Raw genomic sequence first — 23,262 nt, 5'->3', positions numbered from 1 at the left:
ACTCTTCCTCAAGCTGGTGTCAGCAACAAAACTGGACACTTTTCTCATCTGAGTGGTATAATTTGGGGTGCGAAGTATGCTCTGGATCTTGGAATTGCAGACACAGCATTCTCCTCTCAGTTTTCCCCCCATGTGGTGGTAATTCCCATGAAACTGGAGGAGACTTGAGCAAGTGAGCCAGGGAAAACAGGAGAGTGGATGTGAGGGAAGAAAGGCTGGGGCAGGGTTTTTCTGTGCAAGGACTGTGTTTCCTGTTTGCCGAGTTGCTTTTCCCACAACATGCCATGTTTAGCTGGCAAAACCACCCTTAATGAGGGCCGTCCGTGCCAAGTCTGAGGCTGTTTCCTGCCATGCATATGTGTCCTCTGTAGTTTTCCAGTCCTTCCTCTGAATTTGTGAACATGTTAAAATATGTTGGTAATACTTATCCTCTGGATGATAACGTGTGTTGGTAAGCTTCAGACTGTCACACCGGGAGGCAGGCGATGCTGACGTCAACCCGACAGCATTCACCACAGACATGCTTTGTCACAGAATCTAGCTTCTTTTTCCCACTGTCATGCTTTAGGCCACCAGTAGCACACTGTGTTTATTCAGAAATCAGTGACAATGGAGTACCAGGGACACCCAGCTCCAGCTTCTGGGATAACGGCAGTGTGCAGACACACATCCCTGTCCTGGCAAACATTCCACAGCAGGGTGAGGGAGCCGTGCAGGGGTGGGAAGATGATATGCGATGTAAATAAGTCACACATTGTATCAAGAGATGTTTTAGTCGGTTCTTTCCTGTAACAAAACTACCAGAGACTGGGGGCTTTCAACAATTGTTTCTTCTAGTGCTGGAGGCTGGAAGTCCAAGTTCAGGGAACCAAGACGGCAGGGTTCTGGAGAGAGCTGCCCTCCAGCTTTGCAGACAGATGGCCTTCCCTTTATTCCATCCTCACATGGAGAGAGAGGGGCGGGGAGAGAGAGCGGCATGCTTCCTTCATGCCAGGAAGCACAGTGGGAAACATGCCATCAACCCGAATCTGCTGAGCAGTGTGCACAGAACAGACGGCCCTTATCCAGAGTGCTGGGGATGACCAGTTCCTGGTTTCCTTGATTCAAAAAGCAATATAGACGTGGATTCTTGCCTGGCCTCCTTTCTCATCTGGGTCTCTGGAGTGTCAAGATCTTTCCTATCCTCATAAGCAGCAGAAGTCTGCAGGATAATGGAGACAGAAACTACACCTGCTGTCCCGCTCAGCTCAGATCCTGTCGTCAGGGCTCCATCCTCAAGGCCTAATGCTCTCCCACAAATGACCACAGTCTCCAAATACATTAGGAGCTAGGGCTTCAACATACAAATGGGGGCGGGGTGGGGTTGTTGCTGCACAAACATGGGGTCCATAAGAGAAAAATCGTGTTTATGGAGCCAAAGCCAGCAAAGACAAGGGATAAAAAAACCATGTGATCAGGTTGAGCAGGAGACTCCCAACAAAGCAGTAGGTGGTGGGGTTAGGGGTAGGGGTGGGAGCAGGGGCAGAGGCGAGAGGGCCTCTGGAACACTCCAGGGAATTTTAGCTTGGTTTCATATAAAAGCTCTTCTAGCTGGTGAATGTCAGTATCTGTCTAATGTGGACTGTGTCATAGAAAAAAGACTTTTGACCAGGTATGGTGGCTGGTGGCCTCTAACCCCAGCACTTGGAAGGTTGAGGTAGGGGGATTTTGAGAACCTGGGTTGCATAGCAAGACCCAATTTCAAGAAGAAAGGCTCTTCTGCCTTCCCCTCCATTGGCTTTTTGCCAATGGGTGTACCAGCAGCTCTGCCTGGGCTCCATGGATGGTTTCTTCCCCTTAATTCTGCTGATCTCCAGCAGAAGAGCAGTTCCGTCTCTGATCTTCACTCTCCTGCCTTGATTTCTGCCACATCTGTGGGTAGAAAGGGTTGCCAACAATTTGGAAGCTCAGATAGAGAGGGACGTCCCAGGAGAATGTAGTTAGGTACTCATCGCTGGTAGTGCTCAAGCCCTTTGATTAAAGACTATCGCCCACTCGGAGGCCTAGAAGCGTCCCACCATGCACACTGGCTCATGCTGTGCTTGAGTTCTTCCAAGCACATTGTCCCTTTAGGAGCAATGAAATGCTTTCTGGTTAGTGCACATCCAGAAATATTCCCGGAAGTGTTCTTATCCTGGCAAAGCTGGGGGTCTTTGGGGCTTGGAAACCTTTTGTGTTGAGTGTGGGAGTTCTAAAGAGCAAGATGCCTTCAACAGGTCACTTGTGACAGATCTGCGGCATTGTCATGATTTTAAATTAGTGTTAATGAGTAGGCATAATTAATTTACCGTGTAAATGAACACTACTAACAAAGACATCATCACTCACCACAATAATTACCATAGAATTAGAATCAAATGTGTTTTTTTTTTAAGCTTTAGAGCATAAAAATGTTGGTTTAAGGGATTTTATTCCGTTAATATACATCATTTGTTCAAAACAAGGTTTTTAAAAAAATGACTGAGACCGCATGTGTTCTCTCCCCCTCCATCCCTTCCTTCTGCTGTGTTATCCAGCATTGATGAGCACATGACGGTCACATGAAAAACACCAGACATATTCAAGGACAGCTGAGATGGCTCAGCAGGTAATGTGCTGCTGCCAAGCCTTAGCCCTCTTTGCGGAAGACGGGAAACCACTCCCGAAAGTTATTTTCCAGCCCTCCACATGCTTGTTGTGCCACATTCGCCCCCTCCCCCACACCCTCCAACACAAAAGCTATTCAAAATAAAATTTAGTTGGCTTTCCCCCCAAAAAAATATTCATTTTTATTTTATGCATATGAGTGTTCTGCTTACATGTGTATCTGTGTATCACATGTATGCCCTGGAAGCCAGAGGGGGTGTCAGATCCCCTGGAAGTGAAGTAACTGTTGTGAGCCACCCTATGGGTTTGGGGATCTGAACCCAGGTCTCGGCAAGACCAGCAAGGGTTTGTAACTGCCGAGCCATCCCTCCAGCCCCTACTTAATGATAAACTTAACAGAATGTGTGGGAGTAAGGGCTCAGACCTTATATTGAATGCTGAGTATGTGTTCTCTCCTTGAGCCGCATCTCCAGCCATCACTGTCATTAAATAATAATAATAATAATAATAATAATAATAATAATAATAGAATAATCAAACCCTTAGTGGATTTTTGTTCAGAAATTGTGTCGCTCCCTCACAGTCATGCAAATTTTACTGCTACCCAAGAGAGCATGCTGCCATTTTTATGACACATGCAAGTGTCACCCTTGTTTAAGATTAGCCGTCAGAGGAGGCAGAAAACCTGAAACCTGAGCTTTCTGCTCCATTGATCTTCCTGGATGACCTTGAGTAGGTCATTTCAACCCTCCGCTTTGGTTTGCTTATCTCTAGACAGACAGTGCTTTCCTTCAGTAGTCTGATGTCATAGGGATGTGGTCAAGCTCCCGAGAGATGAACCGCCCGCCCTTCATCCGATCAAGGAACATCTTTCTCTAGCTCTTCAGGGAGCACTCCACGGAAAGTCTAGCTGCCAGTGCCTGGCCAATTAGATATTCCTGCCTTCACTGCCTCACCATGCAGGGAGCTCTGACTGAAGGTGATGCTCCTGCCTCACAGACATTCACCAGGTGCCATTTGTTAATCAGATTCCTTTATAAACCTGTCATGGGTGTTAACTCTGCTAAAATGGATCTTGACAGGGTTTTATTTTTTTTAATTTTATTTTTAATTAAAATGTAATTATACCATTTCCTCCGCTCCTTCTCCTCCTTCCCACCCTTTCCATGACCCTCTTCTCAAATGCATGACCTCTTTTTCTCTAATTATTATTATCATAGCTACATAAAAATATACTAGACAGTGAAAGTGGAAAAACCAGTGTGAAACTCCATAGCGTCAGAATGCCTGTTCTAACTATGTAGAAGTTCATTGAGATGTGTAGACTTGGGATCTGGTTAATTTTGATGTGTGGTATTTATTTTATCTGCACATGTTTAATAAGTATAAAATTAAAATAAATATGAAATTAGTCACATATATACATATAAAAATGAATAAATATATAATTACAACATGCTGAGTCCATTAGTATTCTGTATGTATATGCTTATAGGGCTGACCACTCAGACTGTAAGATCCAGAGTTTTCTTAATAAAACTTGGGGCTGGATTACTTCAGAGCACTGGATTTCTTTCAGAAGACTGGGTTTGGTTCCCAGCACCCACGTGATGGCTCACAACCATCTGTCATTCCAGTTCCAGGAGATGTGACACCCGCTCCTGGCTTCTTCAGGCATCAGACATGCTTGTAGTGCACACACATGCGTGCAGGCAAAACGCTCATATATGTAGAATAAAAGTAAATAAATCTTTAAAGCAAAGAGCTGAAGAGCATCTAAAAACATTGGTTATTTGGTGGGGCATGAGAACTATCATTCGTGTTTGGAGAAGAGTGGTGTCCACAGAGAGTATCGGACTGCTGATGTTGTAAACATGCTGTAGTTCCCAGCTTCAGACACAGGTCACAGACCAAGTTCTAGCGTCAAATGTAAACCAAGCTTCCAGAGCAAAGCCTTAGCAAAACACACGGCCAGAGTGGTGGGCAGCTTAAGAGGTGCAAAAGCTGTAAGTTTCAGAGATACCTATACTATTGACCCTGTAGTGTGTGTGTGTGTGTGTGTGTGTGTGTGTGTGTGTGTGTGTGTGCATGTGTACTTGTGTGTGTTTAATTCATAGAATGAGAATAAATTTTTCATTTCTTTTATGTTGATGATGAACTAGTTTTTGTCTGCCCTCCCTCCCTCCCTCCCTCCCTCCCTCCCTCCCTCCCTCCTACCTTCCATCTTTACCTTGAGAACAAGAGGCCTGTGAGCACCTTACCACGCGTTTTGAAAATTGAGAAGTGAATTTCAGCTCAACTCATGCTAACTTTTTGAGCCAGAAACTTGAAGGTGGTGGCCAAGCTGTGTCTGTTATAACTTCCTGTCCAATGGACTCTGCTTCCCTCTCTGGGGTCTTTGTGACATGCGCAATCTCTTCCTATTTGAAGCTTCCTCTGACTTCTCTTTTCCCTTCAAACGTGCGGAGGGGAGGGAGATTCCTTTATGATTCCAGGGACTGCCTCTGCGGTCTCTCCACTCTGTTACTAGATAGCACAGGTGACGAACTCCTGAGCATTGTGAAGGGAGAGGGGTGGGCTCTGGGGCCATGCAGTGGGGAAGCCAGAGGGAAGCCTGGGTCTGTGAGCTCTGTCAAGCACGATTAGCTATGAAGACCCACCTCCTTGCAGCCGCAGTACCTGAGAGCCTTCCCCACACTTCAGTTTGGAGGGAGAAATGCCCTTTACAAAAGGGAAATTCATGTCCGTTTTAGACAAAGAGGTGGAGATGGCTCCTTTGTGTGTACTGATGTTAGAACGCCCACGTCTGGTCACACCTCCTTGGGTTTTGCACCTCTTTTTTTTTAATGAAACTTCCAAGCATGTAGAGTAGCATACGAAAAAACCAAACAAGTGAACAAACAAAATAATGCTAACATCAGGACCGCAGAGACGGCTCAGCGGGTAAAGGAGCTTGCCGCTGACGCTGAGGACCTGGGTTCAACCACTGGCTCCACATGGCCAAAGGAGAGCCAATTCACACAAGTTGTCCCCTGACCTCCACACGTGCAGTCACATGCCCACACATGTGCACACAAACAAAACAAGTAAATGTTAAAAAAAAAAAATTAACATCAGTACAATCTGTGTAACTTCCCCCGGGATGTCTTTCATCAGTTTATTTATAGGCTCTAGGTACATAAGAGGAGATAAGGTTTTTCCAATGACTGCATATTGTTCCTCAAGAGCTTTCAGTTAAAATAACTTACACCAATGTGATGTGTTTGGCAGTGGCATCTTCTAGTCCTCTCAAAGTATAATATACTGAGTGTCATCTGAACATAAAAGGCAAATGTATATCCAAAATAGAGTCATGAGTAAAACACATGCTTAGCTTTATAACTGCCCCCTCAGCTGCCACTCACTTTTAAACTCAGCAAACATCTTCTTGTAGGACACACTCTCTCCTGATCTGTTGTCTGTGTGGGAAGGAAGATGTCATTATTTTATTGTTATTTATAGCACAAACAAGCTTGCTATTACTTCCGAAGTAATGAGAGCTGGCCCTGGTTATTTTGAGGTCACTGACATTGGCGTCTACCTGTGTTTAGAATGGAAGAGCCCAGGATTGGTGTGCATGTGTTTTACAGGATAGGTGTATATGTGTTTTACAGGATAATCATGTGTTTTCCTTTTGGCTTTTCTCTCTGACTGCAGCAGCGTGCAGGGTCGAGGACAGCCGGCCCCCCATGTCAGTGGTCTAGGATGGCCAGTGAGGGCGCCAGCATCCCAAGTCCTGTGGTGCGCCAGATTGACAAGCAGTTTCTGATCTGCAGTATATGCCTGGAACGGTACAAGAACCCCAAGGTCCTGCCCTGTCTGCACACTTTCTGTGAGAGGTAAGCTTCTTTTGTGCTCCCACACTCACCTGCTCAGGCTCTTTCCCAGGAACCACTGCTGCCCAAGGGGGACAGTGCCTGACTTGTGCTCCTAACAGACATCTAGGAACCCAGTCAGGAACCGTGAGTGATGTACTTCGTTTCAGACAATTACAAGTCTGAGAAAGCATCCAGGAATGGACTGGCTCACCTCCAAAAGACAGAGCTAAAGAAAACACACTTCTTACTTGTCTTTCTTGAAAGAGTGTTTTCAATTGCTATTTCATTTTAAAGATTTTGTTTGTTTGTTTATTTATTTAATTTTGAGGCAGGCTTTCACTAAGTAGACCAGGCTGACCTTGAGCTCACAGAGAATTGCCTGATCTGCTTCCCAAGTGCTGGGATTGAAGGTGTGTACCACTACACTTGGCTAGGATTTTATTTTTATTTGTGTATATGTGTGTGCATGTATGTCTGTGTGTGTCTGTCTGTCTGTTTGTGGGCAGAGGCCAGAAAAGGGTGTCAGATACCCTGGAGCTGGAGTTATAGGTGGTTGTGAGCCACTGGCTGGATGTGGGTGCCGGGAACCACACTCCAACCCTATGTAAGAGCAGCTGGCACTCTTAGACACAGAACCGCTTCTCCAGTCCTTTATATACACTTTTATACTCTGTGGCTTGACTTACTATGTTTAAAAAAAGCCCATAAGGATAAGAAGTTTGTTTCACGACCTGCTTGGTGGCCCAAGCCTGCAATTACAGTACTTGGGAGGCTGAGGTAGTAGAAACTTGAGTTTGAAGATAAGTCTGGGCTATTGAGATCTTGTCTTTAAAAAACAAAACAAAAAAACAGAATCGGGAGTGGTGGCACACTCCTTTAATCCCAGTACTCGGGAGGCAGAGCCAAGTGGATCTCTGTGAGTTCAAATGTCTATGTAGTGAATTCCAGGACAGCCAGGCCTATGTAAAAAGACCCTGTCTCAAAAACAAACAAACAAAAAACCAAAACAACAACAACAGAAACAAAAACAGGAAGAGAAGTTGTTAGCATGTAGTTTACTTGTGACTTAATTTAAGTGTATCCTTAGCAAGGCTTTATGAATACTGTTCTTAAAAATGAATAAATACTCTAGCTATGTTTGAACATATGTTGTTAAATATATTTCTATTACTTAATAGATGTAATTAAAATAGCATACTTCCTATTTCTAGATCATGAACTCAGTGCTTTCAATGATTTCACATAGATGCTGATTTTATTTACCATCCAATTAAAAACACATTTATTATTTAACTGGGGATTAAAAAAAAAGAGTTGATTTACTCTGAAGGGTCCTGCTGCAGCTGAAAGACTACATCCTTGATGGCGGTGATGGGTAGAGGGAGGGTACATGGGCTTCTCGATAGACGTTGTGGGGTTTTTCTTTCATTTGGAATGTAGTGGGTTGTTTTGTTTTAGTGATGGTACATATCTCACACCTCTGCTTTTCATTTTATTCATATATAGGCATTATTTATCCAAGTGCTTTGTAATTCATGTCTTCTAATAATTAGTGATCATCCCCTCCCCCACCCCAACACTGACTGGGCATGGCCAAATGCAAAGCCCAGAGACCTGCCACTGTCCCTGGGTGCAGATGGTGACACCATTACTTTATTTGCAGCAGTCACTATAGCCTGGCACTTACACAGTATGTACCAGTTGAGATTCACTCAGTCCATGCTCAACAGAACTGCCTAATTCCTGTGTTTTTAGCACCCTCTCGGGTTTTTATTATTATTATTATTGTTATTATTATTATTATTATTATTATTATTATTATTATTATTATTATTTCTTAACCATGTTAGGCAAGAAGCAACACTTCTGAGCTGCTCAGGGTCCACCCCTGCTAAGCCCTACCTCCTGTCCAGCAACGCACGGCAGAGTCTCATGAGATCCTACTGTAGGGAGTCCCTGTGGGATGCATTAGACTTGTTCTAGCGGTGTGCTCATTGGAGTGGCTGCCTTTTGACAGTGCTCAGCAGCTTTCCTTAGAAGGTTTAGCTTTTTTTGTTGTTGTTGTTTTGTTTTTTGTTTTGTTTTGTTTTTCAAGACAGGGTTTCTCTGTGTAGCTTTGTGCCTTTTCTGGAACTCACTTGGTAGCCCAGGCTGGCCTCGAACTCACAGAGATCCACCTGGCTCTGCCTCCCGAGTGCTGGGATTAAAGATGTGCGCCACTACTGCCCGGCTAGAAGGTTTAGTTTTTATAGAGAGAAGATGTACAGTTGGTCACTTAACCAGTGTTTTCTAAAACACCATCAACAAGGCTTAGAAGGAGAACAAAACTAAACATCTTCTGGCCAGTTATGAACTCTCCCAACCATTCCAATTAATACATTAAACCAGGGACAAGTGCTGGACCTCCAAACTCCACAGGAAGCCATGGTTGTAGAGCATTTGCCTCACCAGGGAAGGCTTCCCTGCAGGAGTGATTGCTAAGCCGAAACCCCCAAGAATCAGTGGAAGTTAGTTAAGAGAAGTGAACAAGAGAAGAGAATGTCAGAGATATGCAGAACCATACTTGGAAAAAAAAAAAAAAAGGAATGAATGTAGCCTTTCATGGCTGCAGGGGGATCCAACCTCTAAGGACTGAAGCCTTTCCCTTCACCCAGGGCATTTTTATTTTTCTCCATATTTACACTTTAGCCAGTTGATTTCCATCTGTTCAAAACAACCTGAAGGAAGCTTCCAAAAATACAATGCCAAGTACAACTTTCTAGATTCATCAGGTACCAGAGTTTTCTGAGTTTCCTGAACCAAGTTTTGCATAGGCTTTGTATCCTTGGGAGAATCTCAGACAAGATTCACATAGGGCAACAAGAGAAACAAAGGGTAACCAAGAAACACAAGATGAATTAAGGCTAGGTGCTAGCATTCCGGAGCCAGATCAGGTGCAGCCCAGGGGGGATCCCCCCCCACCCACACACACATACACAGTATCTGTCTGTTATACTCATAATGGTGTAAGATCCCAGAGGAAGAAGAGGTTTCAGGATGGAGCCCTGAGTAACACCAAGCTTTGGTAACTCAGAAAACATAGAACAGACAGGAGGGACAGACGCCATAAAGACACAGGAAGATGATCCAGCACAAAAGGAAGTGGAGCCAAAGTCAAGCTTGCTGAAGGTCGGTTGTCTAGTAAAATATGGTTGCAAATGCCTCTTGGCTTCAAGTATCATTTTTGACTTTAGCAGATCTGTTTCATTTCTGGCAGAGACTTAGTCCAAATGACCTCTGAGACTCTCACCAGCTAACCCTACTTGGTGTTACTTTCTTCATCTGCAAAATAAGAGGCCACATTGGTGGTTCTCAAACTCTGGCTAAGCAACTGGAAAACAGTGTACAGAACAATTTTGGGTTTGTTTCTGTGGTGCTTGAATGAGACCTATGCATGCTGGGTAGACACTTAGCCACTGAGTTGCAAGCCCAGCTCCAACTCTAGTTATTTAAAGGTTAAATTATGATATCAAACTGCCTGGGTTTGGATTCCCACTCTATCCCTGACCTACTAAAGAAAGCTAGGCGAGGTCCTTAGCCCCTCTCTATAGCCATGTTTCTTCATTGTCCAAAGGGGTCATAATGGTGCCCCCTCTATAGGTTCGGGGGAATATTTCAAATGTAGTTTGTATTGTTAATACATTTCTTTCTTAACTAACTGGATGAAATTGGTGCTTCTTGAGGAGAAGAAGCGAGAGATGCGGTCACTTAGTCTGGGTGTCTCATCCTTGCTTCAGCCAAGTATTTCCAGTTAGATTTTTTTATATATATAATTATGGTTTTGTGTCAAATGAATTTCAATGTTAACAAATACATCTGACATTTTCCCACCAATTACAAAAGTCTACACATTTGTGAGCTCAATGCTTACAGAACAAGGCTTTCCAACCTTTACTATGTATGTGAGTCACACGGGCATCTGACCTGGTAGGTCTATCAAGTTCCTTGGAAGGTCAAGATCGCTTGGTCTTGAACCAACCACACTGTGACGCTACAGAAAGAAGTCTATGACATTTTTTTTCCTCAAGCACAGCCATTTGTCTGGTCAGTGTATAGAGCCCATGTGAGGACAGGTTGGTTCTTGGTCTCTGAAGGATGATTTCTCTGGTTCAGGACACCACAAAGTAGGTTTCTGCAAAGTGGCCCATTGTCAGCCATTGTTGATGAGAACGTGGATGGTACCTGCAGAAGTGGCATTCTGTGCTGACTGCCCTCATGTGTGCCCACAACAGGTGCCTGCAGAACTACATTCCAGCCCACAGCTTAACCCTCTCCTGCCCGGTGTGTCGCCAGACCTCCATCCTGCCTGAGAAAGGGGTGGCTGCATTGCAGAACAACTTCTTTATCACAAACCTCATGGATGTGCTGCAGCGAACGCCCGGCAGCAATGGCGAGGACTCTTCCATCCTGGAGACGGTCACCGCTGTGGCTGCAGGAAAGCCGCTTTCGTGCCCAAACCACGATGGGAATGTAAGTGAGGCAGAAAGCAGGCTGCGTGGGGGACATGGTGGCTGTGGCCTTGGGTAGGCTTCGGGTACATACCTCAGAGATTCTTCATTAAAGCAAAGATTATTAATAATATATTAATAATAGTCTGAGAAATGACTAATTAAAAACAAAAACCCTCAGACTCTTTTTCCTACTCATTTTCTCTAACCAGAGTTACTTATAGCATAAAATCCATCTTCATCATCCCTACTTGGAATATACTGTTGTGGTCCTCAGGAGAGAGAGTCAGTTGCTGCTTGTAAGCTAGGCATACTCTGACATAACATGCAAGTCAAAAATCATGGATACAGATGTAGTAGCAGATAAGCTCTACAAATTGAAAGTGATTGCTGAAATGCTAATTAATTAGAGTTTATTTTTCTTGGAGAAGAGTTTTTCTCATGTCTCAGATCCTACTCCTTAGGAAGGAAGAACTGAAGTTTTGTCCATCCCCGATAAAGACTACAGATTGTGAGTTGCAAACGTACTTCCTGCTTCTAGCAAGCAGAATAACTGTTATAAATGCAAATGGGCCCGTAAGACTCATCAAATAACTGACTCACAGTAGCTCTGTGCCTGGAAGGGACAGGGTAATGTCACGGCTAGAAGCACGGGTTTGTGAGTCAGCCTGGCTGATTCAAACCCTGCCTTTAAACACATTTCCTGCCTCAGCTTAAGCGGGTTTATTAAACCCTTGCTCCCTTTTCTGTGTAAAGGAAGTCATAATGATATTTACCAAATAGAATTATTTGAAACTGGGAAATGAAATGTTTAGATGATATAAAGTGCATAGTAAGCTCTCAGTAAAGGTTAGCTGTTAAAATTATTTCTTGATCCAGGCGTGGTGTGCATACCTATAATCCTAGCACTCGAGAAGCTGAGAGAGAAGGATGATGAGTCTGAGACCAGCCTTGGCAATACAGAGAGACTCTCTAAAAATACATACATATTTCTTAGAGGTTGGACGTGTAGCTCAATGGTAGATTGCATGCCTAGTATCTTAGTTAATTTTCTATTGCTGTGATAAAACACTATGACCAAGGCAGCTTACAAAAGAAAGCATTTAATTTGGGGGTTGGGTTTCAGAGTGTTAGAGTCCTTGACTATTATGTCAGGGAGCATGGCAGCAGACAGGCAGGCATGGTGCTGGAGCAGTAGCTAAGAGCTCATATCTTTAGACACAACCATAAGTGTGAGGTAGATAGAGGGACAGGGAATCTTATGAGTCTTTTTGTTTTGTTTTGTTTTTTGAGACAGGGCTTTGCTGTGTAGCCTTGGCTGTCCTGGAATTTTCTCTGTAGACTAAACTGACCTTAAACTCACAGAGATTCACCTACCTCTGCGTCCTGAGTACGGGGATTAAAGGTGTGTGCCACCACTGCCTAGCTCACAGGGGTCTTTTGAAACCTCAGAGCCTGTTTCCCAGTGACACACCTCCTTAAACAAGGCCACACCTCTTAATCCTTCCCAAACAGTTCCACCAGCTGGGGACCAAGCATTCAAATACGTGAGCCTACGGGGGCCATTCTCATTCCAACCATCACACCTAGCATGTGAAAGTCTCTGGATTCAATTCCTGGCACTGCTCCCTGTATTGGATGATGATGATGATGATGATGATGATGATGATGATGATGATGATGTTGATGATTTGGTGTTAGGAATCAAACCCAGGGCTTTCTGAATGCTCATGCCCTGTCACTGAACTATACCTCCATCCCTAATATTATATTCATTCTAAGCAATGACTTTATTCACTTTTTCCCTTAGACTGGCCACTTAAGAAGCATTTGAAGCTGCTTGTAATATAAGCCCCACCCCCAGTGTATTATAAACCACCGGCAGAGCAAGTGGTTGTTAGAGCCGAGCATTGTTCATCAGCCATTGACTGCTTCTCACACTGCACCTGGCCCGCTCTGCTTCAGCCGTCCTGGCCTCCTTAACCTCCTCAGCAGCGTTTCTGCCTTCAGCTGGCTGTCCCATGCCTTCTTCCTGCAGTGTCCCATGCCTTCTCTCCTGTGGCTTGTTTGCCCTTCACCTTTATTCTCCATTTCCTTCCCAGAAATTCTTCTCTAGCTACGCTCTCTGAGGCAAGCCACCCCTTTTTTGAGACAGGGTCTCACTATGCACTCCTTACTGGTCTAGAACTGTCTGTGTAGACCAGACTGGTCTTGAACTCATGGAGATATGCCTGCCTCTGCCATCTGAGTACTGGAAATAAAGGCATGTGCCATCATGTCCAGCCACCTCTTCATAGCAATTTACCTTCATCATGTCACTTCCTATTCTGCCCCATGGCAATCATAATGTCATCAGTGGGCTGTTTGCTCATTGGTCTTGGAACTCTCCCTCTAGAATGAGTTCAAGTGGGCAGGGACCTTAGCGCCGAGAACTGCCTCTTCAGCAGATTGTTGCACAGATTTGCCAGACACCCACACTCAGCTTCTCAATGCAGTCTGCAAGGCAGGTGTAAGTGACCCTTATTCATAGACAGAGTCTCAGGCTTGGACAGGTTAAGCACCAGTTTGACTGACACATCATTGAAGCTAGACCTAGAATAAATATCATCCTGAGCTTTATGATAGCTTCAAACACAAAAAGACATCATGCCTTGCACATCTGTAACTATTTAATTAGTAGTACACCAGGCTAGTAATGACACCAATGTATAACATATACACTATAATCCAAGGGAGACTCTTGTGTATGTCTTACCAAAACAAGCTGAAAAGTTTCCTCCTAAAGCAGGTTGAATATTACTTTTCTGGCCCCTTTCCTTGTTGGCTCAGAGTGAATACTGAGGCTTTCTACCTGGACCCCCATCCTAAGTGCTACATCTAGGAAAATGTTTCTGTCAGGTACAAGTTCCTGTAAAGTTTAGTTCAGTCATGGGGCTCCCTGCAGACCCTGCTTGATAGGGAAGGAAGTCTTAGAAACACTAGGAGTCCAACTGTAGGCACCAGCCTAGATTTGAACCCATGATTGTGTAGAATGTCAAATAAATGGCACTTGGGAGGATAACATGGTAATCAATGTAAAGGTGTGGTGGTGTTCAGGAATGGTAGGCAGCTGGGGCACCTGGAACATGGAGTCTGGAGGTGAGGCCAGAATACAGGTGGGCAGGAGACTTGCAGGGAGGAACAGAAAAGTAGCTCGGGAGAGATTGTGACACACTGTGATACCATCAAGAAAGCACTTGACCTAAATTCCAAAAACAGCATGGAACATTAACCCTTCAAAATGAGAGGTGAATAGTTTACTGTCTGAATGGTGGACAGAGTCGTGAGACTGAGGCTGGGCATCGGCTTTGCATTTACTGAGATGTCCAGCTAATGTCGGTAAGTGGGACTGGAGAGTATCACTGAGCCCAGAGCAGAAGACACATTTCAGAGGAAAGAGGATGTTCATGTGAGAATCTGCCTGCCTTGGACGTTCATGTAGGAATCTGCCTCCCTCACATAAAACCTGTGTGTTTTAAGAAGACAGTCTGTTGAACAAAGCTGAGATTGGGAGAACTTGAGCCACTGAAATTGACCGTATAACTAGGCCACAACAAAACGTCAGTGTATTTAGCTCCCGCCCAGGATACTAAAGTTAAATTGGTAATTGTTCAAGGAAAAAACACAGAATGTTTTTTTGAAGCTCACCACTATTTAATACATAAAGTGAAGACAAAACAGGACTATATAAAATACAGAATTGGGGGCTGGAGAGATGGCTCAGCAGCTAAGAGCACTGGCTGTTCTTCCAGAGGACCCAGGTTCAATTCCCAGCACTTACATGATAGCTCACAAATGTCTGTAACTCCAGTTCCAGGGGATCTGACACCTTCATGCAGGCAAAACACCAATGCACATAAAACAACAACAACAACAACAAAACATACAGAAGTGAATATTTTACCATCTCGTGTATGGGGTAAATGTATATGTATATGAGTAAATAACTCCATACATTTTTTTGAAAGAAGATTTTTGTAGGTTAAATAAGCATTTTATTTTATTTGAGAAGAATGCAACTCACGAAGTTGGAAGCCAGGCATGCGGCCTAAGCTGAAGCAGGAGAATTAGTGTGAGTTCAAAGACAACCTGGCCTAGATAATGAGACCCTGTCTCAAAAACAAACACGCACAAAAACTCAAGAAGCTAAGGAAAGAACAACAAAGTAAATTATGAAATGTGAAAGAAAATAGTGTGTGCGATTCTTAGTACACTCCTGAGTAGTGAGAGACAAAAGCTGCTCAGGTAATTTGTGGCTCATTTATATGTCTGACGCCAAAACCTAGGGAAGACAGAAAAATGAAAGCTACTAACAATTTAACTTATAATACTAACCATAAAATTCTTAATGAAAAAGCCTCAGAGAGTTCTTTGTATGTAAGAATACTGACAAGGAAAATATGATTATCTCAAAAGAAATTGAGCAAAGATCTTAGAAAATCCACAGGGAAAGTATAAATGGCTAAAAAAAAAAAATCACATTAGGGAGGTTAGGCTTCACAAAAAATAATCATCTCTATTCTATTTTCTTTTAAAAGATAATAACCAGGGGCTGGAGAGGTGGTTCATCAGGTCAAGGCGCTCGCTGCACGGGTCTACGACCTGAGTTCAAACTCTGCACCCACAGAAGGTGGGAGGAGAGAACAATGTCACAGAGTGGTCCTCTGACCTTAGGTCTTGTGGAGAAAAGAGTAAATTGTTCTTCAGAAAAGTGAAGTCAGTTGGGCTCAAATATAACAGACGTTTCAGATAGCCTCTCAACTTTTAATTCAGCAATTCCACTAACAGAATTATTTCTAAGGAAATCATGGATAAGATGATGATTTCCAATAGGAATGTTGTATTCTATATTATAGTAAAAATTAGAAATAATATAAATTTACAATATTAGACACCTGATGAGGTTATTATCAGCCCATATAACTGATTGATGTGTGACTATTAAAACTGATTGATTGATTGATTGATTGATTTGATTGATAGATTGATTGATGGATGGGTACTAAGAATTTTTAGCCAGGGCTGAGCACAGGCTTTATCAAAGCCTCACTCACAGCCCCAAATTGATGTCTTTGAAGCAAATGACATATAACTGTTGGTATATGTGAATATATTTATGTTTAGAGTTCTGACTTTTCTCTGTGAGACCACAGTGTATACAGTATACACAGTACACAGTATATGCAATGTGGATACAGTATGTATGTGATGTGTACAGTATATACAGTGTATACAGTATAGAAAGAAGAATGACATTTTGTTCAGAAGGGACAGAGTTGCAGGGAGAATGGAAAAGTCTGCTGTGTTCTACTGTGCTGTCAGCCCAGTGTCTTCAGGAGCCAAGAAATGGTGATGGGCCAGAGAGATGAAAAGACCAGGACTTGGAGGAAGGACCCTGGATGCAATTATTGGGAACTTGATCCTGACCTCAGTCTGAGGCTCTACTAAAGACCATTAAACATTGGCACACCTATGTACAATTTACACTGAACTCATCTCAAACTAGCAGGGGATGCGAGAGGGTTGATTCAAAACAGAGGAGACTGAGATAGAAGGAAGCTGTGGGAGTCCGTCTGCTGGACTAACCCACTGAAGGCTCTGTTCCAGCAGGAATGAGGTTGGAGAACTACATCAAAGGAGTTGATTGGCACCAGGCTGGTGTTGCCAGGTGACCGCAGGGCTAAGATTTTGGCAAGGATGTAATGGTGCCCTCCACTGAGGTGATTAACTCTAAAATCACTATGCACTAGGAATGGTAGTGTTGCCTATAAATCTAGCACTTGGGAAGTTCAGGTAGGAGGGTCACAAGTTCACAAGTTTGAAGCCAACCTGGACTACAAAGCAAGATGCCCATCTCAAAATAATGGGGTAATGGGTGGAGCATGTCACCCACTCATAGGGCCCTGACTTCAAACCGCAGCATGAAAAAAAAGTGAATAAAATTAAAACTACAGGACTTAGGGTGTAGCTTGTGGTAGAGCATTTGCACGGCCCTGGGTTCTCTCCCCAGAACCTCAGAAATAAGTAAATAAAGAGCAAAACAACTGAATTTCTATAAAATGACACTATCTTTCTTAGGAAAAACTAAGGAAGGAAGGGTCTCTGGCTACTGTCTGGTGGACAAATTGGAAAAGAATTCCTAGGTTAGTGACACATGTCTTTAATTACAGCACTGGGGAGGATCTCTGTGAGTCTGAGCTTGAAGTCAGTTTGGTTTGTATATTGAGACCCTGACTTACAGAAGAATAAAAAGGAATTCCTAAAGATGCTTTTCTGAGCCCACTTCAGCACCAGAGACCACTGGATGCTGGATGCACTGCTAATTCCAGCACCTCCAGAACCATTAACGATTCTTCAGGTTAAAGTCCCCCCTCCCCTCCTTTCTACCAAATGCAGTTCATCCCATCACATTAAAAGCTAAATCTATCTAAAGGCTCTGACCCTCCTTGAGGTGAACGAAGAAGTTGAAAGCATGTTCTGAGCACTTCCTCCATGCAGAATCACTGTGAGTCTTCAGGATCATAAAATTTATGAACCAGCGAGAGGCCATGGGGAATTAGCAGCCCATATCTTAGTATCTTAGCACTCTGTAGTCTGGTCATAGACTGTAGGAGTTGATGGCTATGCTTTGAAACGGGAATGCTCATTGCATATGCAAGCCAAACGCAGTATCCCAGATAAACTGCTGCAGTTAATTGCCATGGGTAAATCTTTAAAAACCGGTCGAGCGTATGAAGGTTAATAAAATCAGGTGATTAACAGCAAAGTGGGGTGCTGCCACGCTGATTAGCACCAGTGGATGAAGGCCTGTCACGTGTTGAAATGCTGTGTGCTCTGCTCATTAAACCGCCGGGACCGCACTGCCAAGTCCTAAAGGAAACAGAATGACAGCCAATGATCTAAGAGGCTCTTTGCTCTTAAAGCCAACACTTGAGCTCATGCCTTGTGATCCTGGGTAGACACATGACTAGGGAGCCCTGTCAGTGTTCAGTGAGGCTCCATCCAACAACTAACAAGGATGTTGACAGGAAGGGGAATTCAGGGTGAGACTACCCTACCACTAACAAGGGTGTCCTCCCCTCCCCCATCAACTGTCAGGATCCCCACAAAGGCCTCCAGATTGGCCACAGGCCTGGAGCATCCTTTCCCCCCTAGGAATGCACGTGGCTCTGCCAGCTCCTCTGCTGACAGACACAGACGGTGACCACCTGTCAACACCAATAAGCTCACTCTGGCCTCTGGCTGCCCTCCCACCCCTGGGGACAGTGGCATCATCTCTCTAGAGACAGATGAGCTCAGCTGAGGGGCACACAGTCACCCCACAATTAGTGCCTTACTCAACAAGCCTCAGCTGTGAAAGCCTAGAACGAGCATTTAAGAACCACTAGCTTTCGGCACTTCAAAAAATGATTCCAGAGTTCTTTCTCCCAGGACACACTCGGGGTATTGAGCCTCAGACAATGAACACTTGCTGCTGTCAACTCTAAGGTGCAGTCGGGGTTGTTTTTTCTTTTAAGGTAAAAATCACAATACATCAAATTCAATATTTCAAACACTTAAAAGTATATAGTTAGTGGGTTTTATATTCATAAAATTGGCAAAGATCACCACTATCTGGTTCCAGAAGATTTTCATCACCCCCAAAAAGCAACTCCACATCTATAAACAACCATTTTGGCCTGGTGATGTCACAAACCCAGGTCATGATTTTCATATGTGACTCTCCCTGCAATCTTGGGATAAATCCTACCATCCTTTTGATGTGTGGCTGGGTTTTGTTAGTTCATTGCACAGGATTTTTTACCCAAATATACAAGGGATATCAGTCTGTTATTTTTTTGCAATACCCTTGGCCCAGTGAATTAGGAAATGCTGCACAAACACATATACATACACACATACACATACACACACACACATACACACACACACACACACAAATCCTCACTTTTTTTTTATTTTTTTGGAGACAGGGTCTCACTATATCACCTTGCTCTAGAACTCTACTCCTCACTATGTAGACCAGGCAAGCCTTACACACACAATGATCCACCTGCCTCCCATGTGTTGGGATTAAAGGTGTGCGCCACTACAGCCTGTTCCTCTTATACTTTTTAGAAGTATTTGGGAAGGATTGGAATAATTTTTTTCTAATAATTTATTTTTTTTTAATTTTATGTGAATTGGTGTTTTGCTCACGTGAGGGTGTCAGACTTCCCGGAACTGGAGTTACAGACAGTTATGAGCTGCCATGTGGGTGCCGGGAATTGAACCCGGGTCCTCTGGAAGAGCTCTTAACTGGGGAGCCATTTCTCCAGTGCCATGAAATAATTTCTTATCTAAAATGCTCGGTAGATTCTGCCAGTGAAGCGTTGGATCCTAGGCCTTTCTTCGATGCCAGTTTTCTGACTATAACATTGTTCAGACTTGTGTTTCTCCTGTGCATCTGTTTTGGTAGTTTGGGTGTTTCTAGAAATCTGTCCACGCCATCTAGGCTATTCAACCTGCTGGCATACAACTATCCATAGTGTCATTATAATTCATTATAATTCTTTATGTTTCCAAGATACCAGTAGCAAAATCTACCTACTTTCCTTCCTGATTTTAGTAGTTTGAGGCTTCTTCCTCTCTTGGCCAATCTAAATAAAGTTTTTATTCTTCAATTTATATAATTTCCTTCTTATCAGTTACACACTTCTCTCTGTGACAATGGCAATTGCCTTAAACTGTTATGTCTGATGCTAAATTAGCTGCCCAGATCCTTTTCAGTTGTAGTTCACAGAAAACTTCTTTTTCTACACCTTTAGGTTAAACATTCAGTTTGTTTCTTTGGACGTTTATTTATTTATTTGATGTTGGACTTGGTGCCTTGCACATTTTGGGTAAGAGCTCTTTTATTGAGCTATGTCCCCAAACCTTTTCATTGTTGTTTTTGCTCTTTAAAGATTTCTTTTTATCATTTTAAGTGTGTGTGTGTGTGTCTGTGTCTGTGTCTGTGTCTGTGTCTCTGTGTCTGTGTGTCTGTGTCTGTGTGTCTGTGTCTGTGTGTGGGTGTGTGCAATGCCTTGTGAGTCCAGAGACACCAGATTCTCTGGAAGAGCAGCTGGTTCTCTTAACCTCTGAGCCATCTCCAGCCCCATCTTCTCTCGCTCTTATTTTTTATGACTTATTATTTTTTCATTAGAAATTAAGGCATTTAAAATACTGTGATGAAGGGTGTACATGGTGTTATACACCTTCAATTATAACTACTTTAGAAGCTAAAGCAGGGAGGTGGTGAGTTTGAGGGTAGCCTGGGCTACAGAGGGAGATTCTATCTTTAAGAAAAAGAAAGAAAAAGTATTGTGGCAACTCTAGAAATCCTATTTTCTCTCTGTTATACTTTTTCTTTTTTTCTTTTTCTTCTTTTTTTGCTTAGTGACTTTTCTGGACCAGTTTTGTAAAGGCTACAATTTTTGTCATGTGTGACCACTGGAATATGTTCCATTAGCTTAACTTAGTCATCAGTTAGTGATATGGCAGAGGTTTCCGTACTCAGTAAGTCCACTCTTACTGTGCCACCAAATGTTGAAAATATAAATTAAGAAGAGTAGCTGGAGAGATGGCTCAGTGGTTAGAGTACTGGCTGCTCTTGTCAAGGATCTGGGTTCAATTCCCAGCACCCCCACGGCCACTTAGAATCATCTGCAACTCCTGTTCCCGAGGATGGGACCTCCTCTTCTGCAAGCACCTGGCAGAACACGCATAGACATAAAGCAAAATAAAAAGAGTAAGAAGGGGATTAGTAACCGTAGGATGATGGGCTCTGGTCTTGATGACATTTTAGATTTTTAGTGTCTGTATTTTACTTCATGTCCTTATCTTATAATTTCCTCCCCCATCATCTCACTTCTCAGACTGCAGAATACATTGAACTCAGACCAGAAAATGCAAGTAATACGGCATAGTGTTTGAGATTTCTACACACAGCATGCACACTGACTAATTTCTGAATAAACTGCCACTGTCTAACCCCATTCTACACTTGAGACGGCACTCTCTTCTCTCACGAGCAGCATGTGGCAGTTCAGTGTCGGCCTCGGTTGACATGGGAAATGTGCTGGTAGCTTGCATGAGCACTATTAGTGTGTCACACTCCCCAACCCAGACGCTAGCATCAGTCCCAACACCCTGAAGAACGAGAGGGAAGAAGCTTCCACATTCCGTTCTTGACTCTACCGCACTTGGCGGCAGTAACTTCCTGCGCTGCTGGGATTTCATGAGTATTTACCACAAAGGGGGAATATTTATTACATGTGATCCAGAAATAAAATGTCCTCATATTATGAACCACCTTCTGCTGAAGCCATGAAGTGAAAGGAGTCTTCACCCTCACGGGATCATACTCCATGGATCCCTAGGGAGGACATTTTCAGCAAAAAGTTTCAGAATTTATCAGAAAAGTTCTTTTTGTCTTCCTTCCTCCAGCCCTTTGAAAGACAGGAAGCCTCTTAGACTAATAATTTTTAATAAATAAAATATTTGTGATATAAGGCTCATACATTGTTACCAAATATTTGCATTTCCAAAAGTAATTTCTAGAAACCTGACAGTAGGAAATTCAGCATGGCAGTGCATTAGTTTTGGATCCTTCTGTTTTTCCTAAACAGTGAAAGCCAGGAATATGTTAAAGGGACATAAAACAATACAAGTGTAGCTCCAGCTAGAGAAAGGGGGATCCATGAAGGCGACCCTTAGTTCACAGCATCCTCACCCAGCGGTTTCTGTGTGGCAGGCTGTGTTGAGCTGGACTGACTCACACAGCTTTGAAAATAAGAAACAAACTTTGAGTCTTCCCTTGGAAGAGCTGAATTTCCATTTGAGTTTGTCATTAAAGTTCAGTTTAATTCAGCATAAGGATATTTTGAACAGGAGATGGACACAGAAAACTTTGGGCTATAATGAAATTAAGGGGACTGCAACTGCTTACCATCCACAAAGCTCTGGGTTTGAGCCTCAGCTCCAGAAAAGTGGGAAAGAACGGAAATTTCCAATTCATGATCCAAGCCTAACAGGTCTCCTTATGTGATAAAAATTTAAAAAAATAAATTGATCCCTGTCTCCAAAAAGCAGTGAGGGGGAGGGCTTCTAATTTATGGCCTAGGCATAGCCCTAAAGGTCATTTTATGTGACAAAATTAAAGTGAAGTACGAATTCCTGTCACTTACTACATACCAACTTCAAAGTGCAATGCTGCATGAAATCTAACATTATCATGGAAATGTTTTGAAGGACTTTTTTCTGAATCTGGTTCACGTGGAGAGATTGTTTCTAAAATACAATCAGCTCCAGAAAATACTGTGTCAAATAGTGAGACTAAATAAGAAAGGGGTCCTTTGGGTTGCCATGACACCTCCCTCCAGAACCACGGGTAAAGGCATCCTGTGATTCACGTGATCCAGTTTGAGTACCCGCTCTAGGTGAGGCACGATCTGGGCTCTGGATAAGAGAGTCCCTGTGATCAGGAACTTGTTGGTTTCAATCATGCTGTGAAAATCCATCATCCATCAGGCTGGGTCAGGATTTATGCCCTTTTCAGTGTGTACACTACTAAAAAGGGCCACATAAAGTTCTCCCTCAAAAGTGCTCTGAGAATTCAAAACTGGAAGATACTATTCCCGGTAGAGAAAATAGGGGAGTAACTAACTCTCAGGCGTTTGTGTTACATTGTTACTAAGTGTCCATCCTAATCAGGATAAGTGACTTAACTTCAGGTTAAAGACAACCAGATGATGTCACTGTCATCACTACAGCGGTTACTAACTGGAAACTATACTGAGCTGGGGCCAGGCATCACCAAGTTCTTGTACATATTAAACCCACATAATCTTCAACAGTGGTCCAGTGGAGGAGGTTACTGTCATGGACAGTATCATCTTCTCTTCTTGAGAAGTTAGGTCATTTGTCTATGGCCATTCAGCTAAATGTGTGATGGGGCCAGGTTGCAAACCGCTGAGTGCATCTCTGATTAAGCAGTGGCAATTTTAAATAAGATTCAGGAGCCCTCCTGGGTCCCCAGACCTCTTCAGGGGACCCGCAAGGTGAATATTGCATTCATAGCACAATAATGAAAGGTAGCGTTTGTCTTTTTCACTCTCTTTCTCTCAAGTGTATATGGTGAAACTTCCCGGAATCTGGGTGACGTGTTCTGTCATAATAGAATGACGCAGAAACAGAGAGGATTCTAGCTGTCTTCTATCAAGCTCAACACTGCA

At 43.3% G+C, this 23,262-nt stretch overlaps 1 protein-coding gene across 1 annotated transcript in view; it reads left to right on the top strand.

Annotated features, from left to right (window-relative positions):
• Trim2 (tripartite motif containing 2) overlaps positions 1 to 23,262 on the top strand; it is a 117,200-nt gene that overhangs the window by 59,903 nt on the left and 34,035 nt on the right. The window contains exons 2-3 of the mRNA XM_059265544.1: positions 6,322 to 6,503; positions 10,754 to 10,991. Of these exons, the coding sequence (XP_059121527.1) occupies positions 6,322 to 6,503; positions 10,754 to 10,991 (420 nt within the window). The remainder of the gene's footprint in view (positions 1 to 6,321; positions 6,504 to 10,753; positions 10,992 to 23,262) is intronic.

This window comes from Peromyscus eremicus, chromosome 6 (assembly GCF_949786415.1).
Source record: "Peromyscus eremicus chromosome 6, PerEre_H2_v1, whole genome shotgun sequence".
Lineage (NCBI taxonomy): Eukaryota > Metazoa > Chordata > Mammalia > Rodentia > Cricetidae > Peromyscus > Peromyscus eremicus.
Note: the sequence above shows the minus strand (reverse complement) of the source record. Positions and strands in the feature narration are given on the sequence as shown.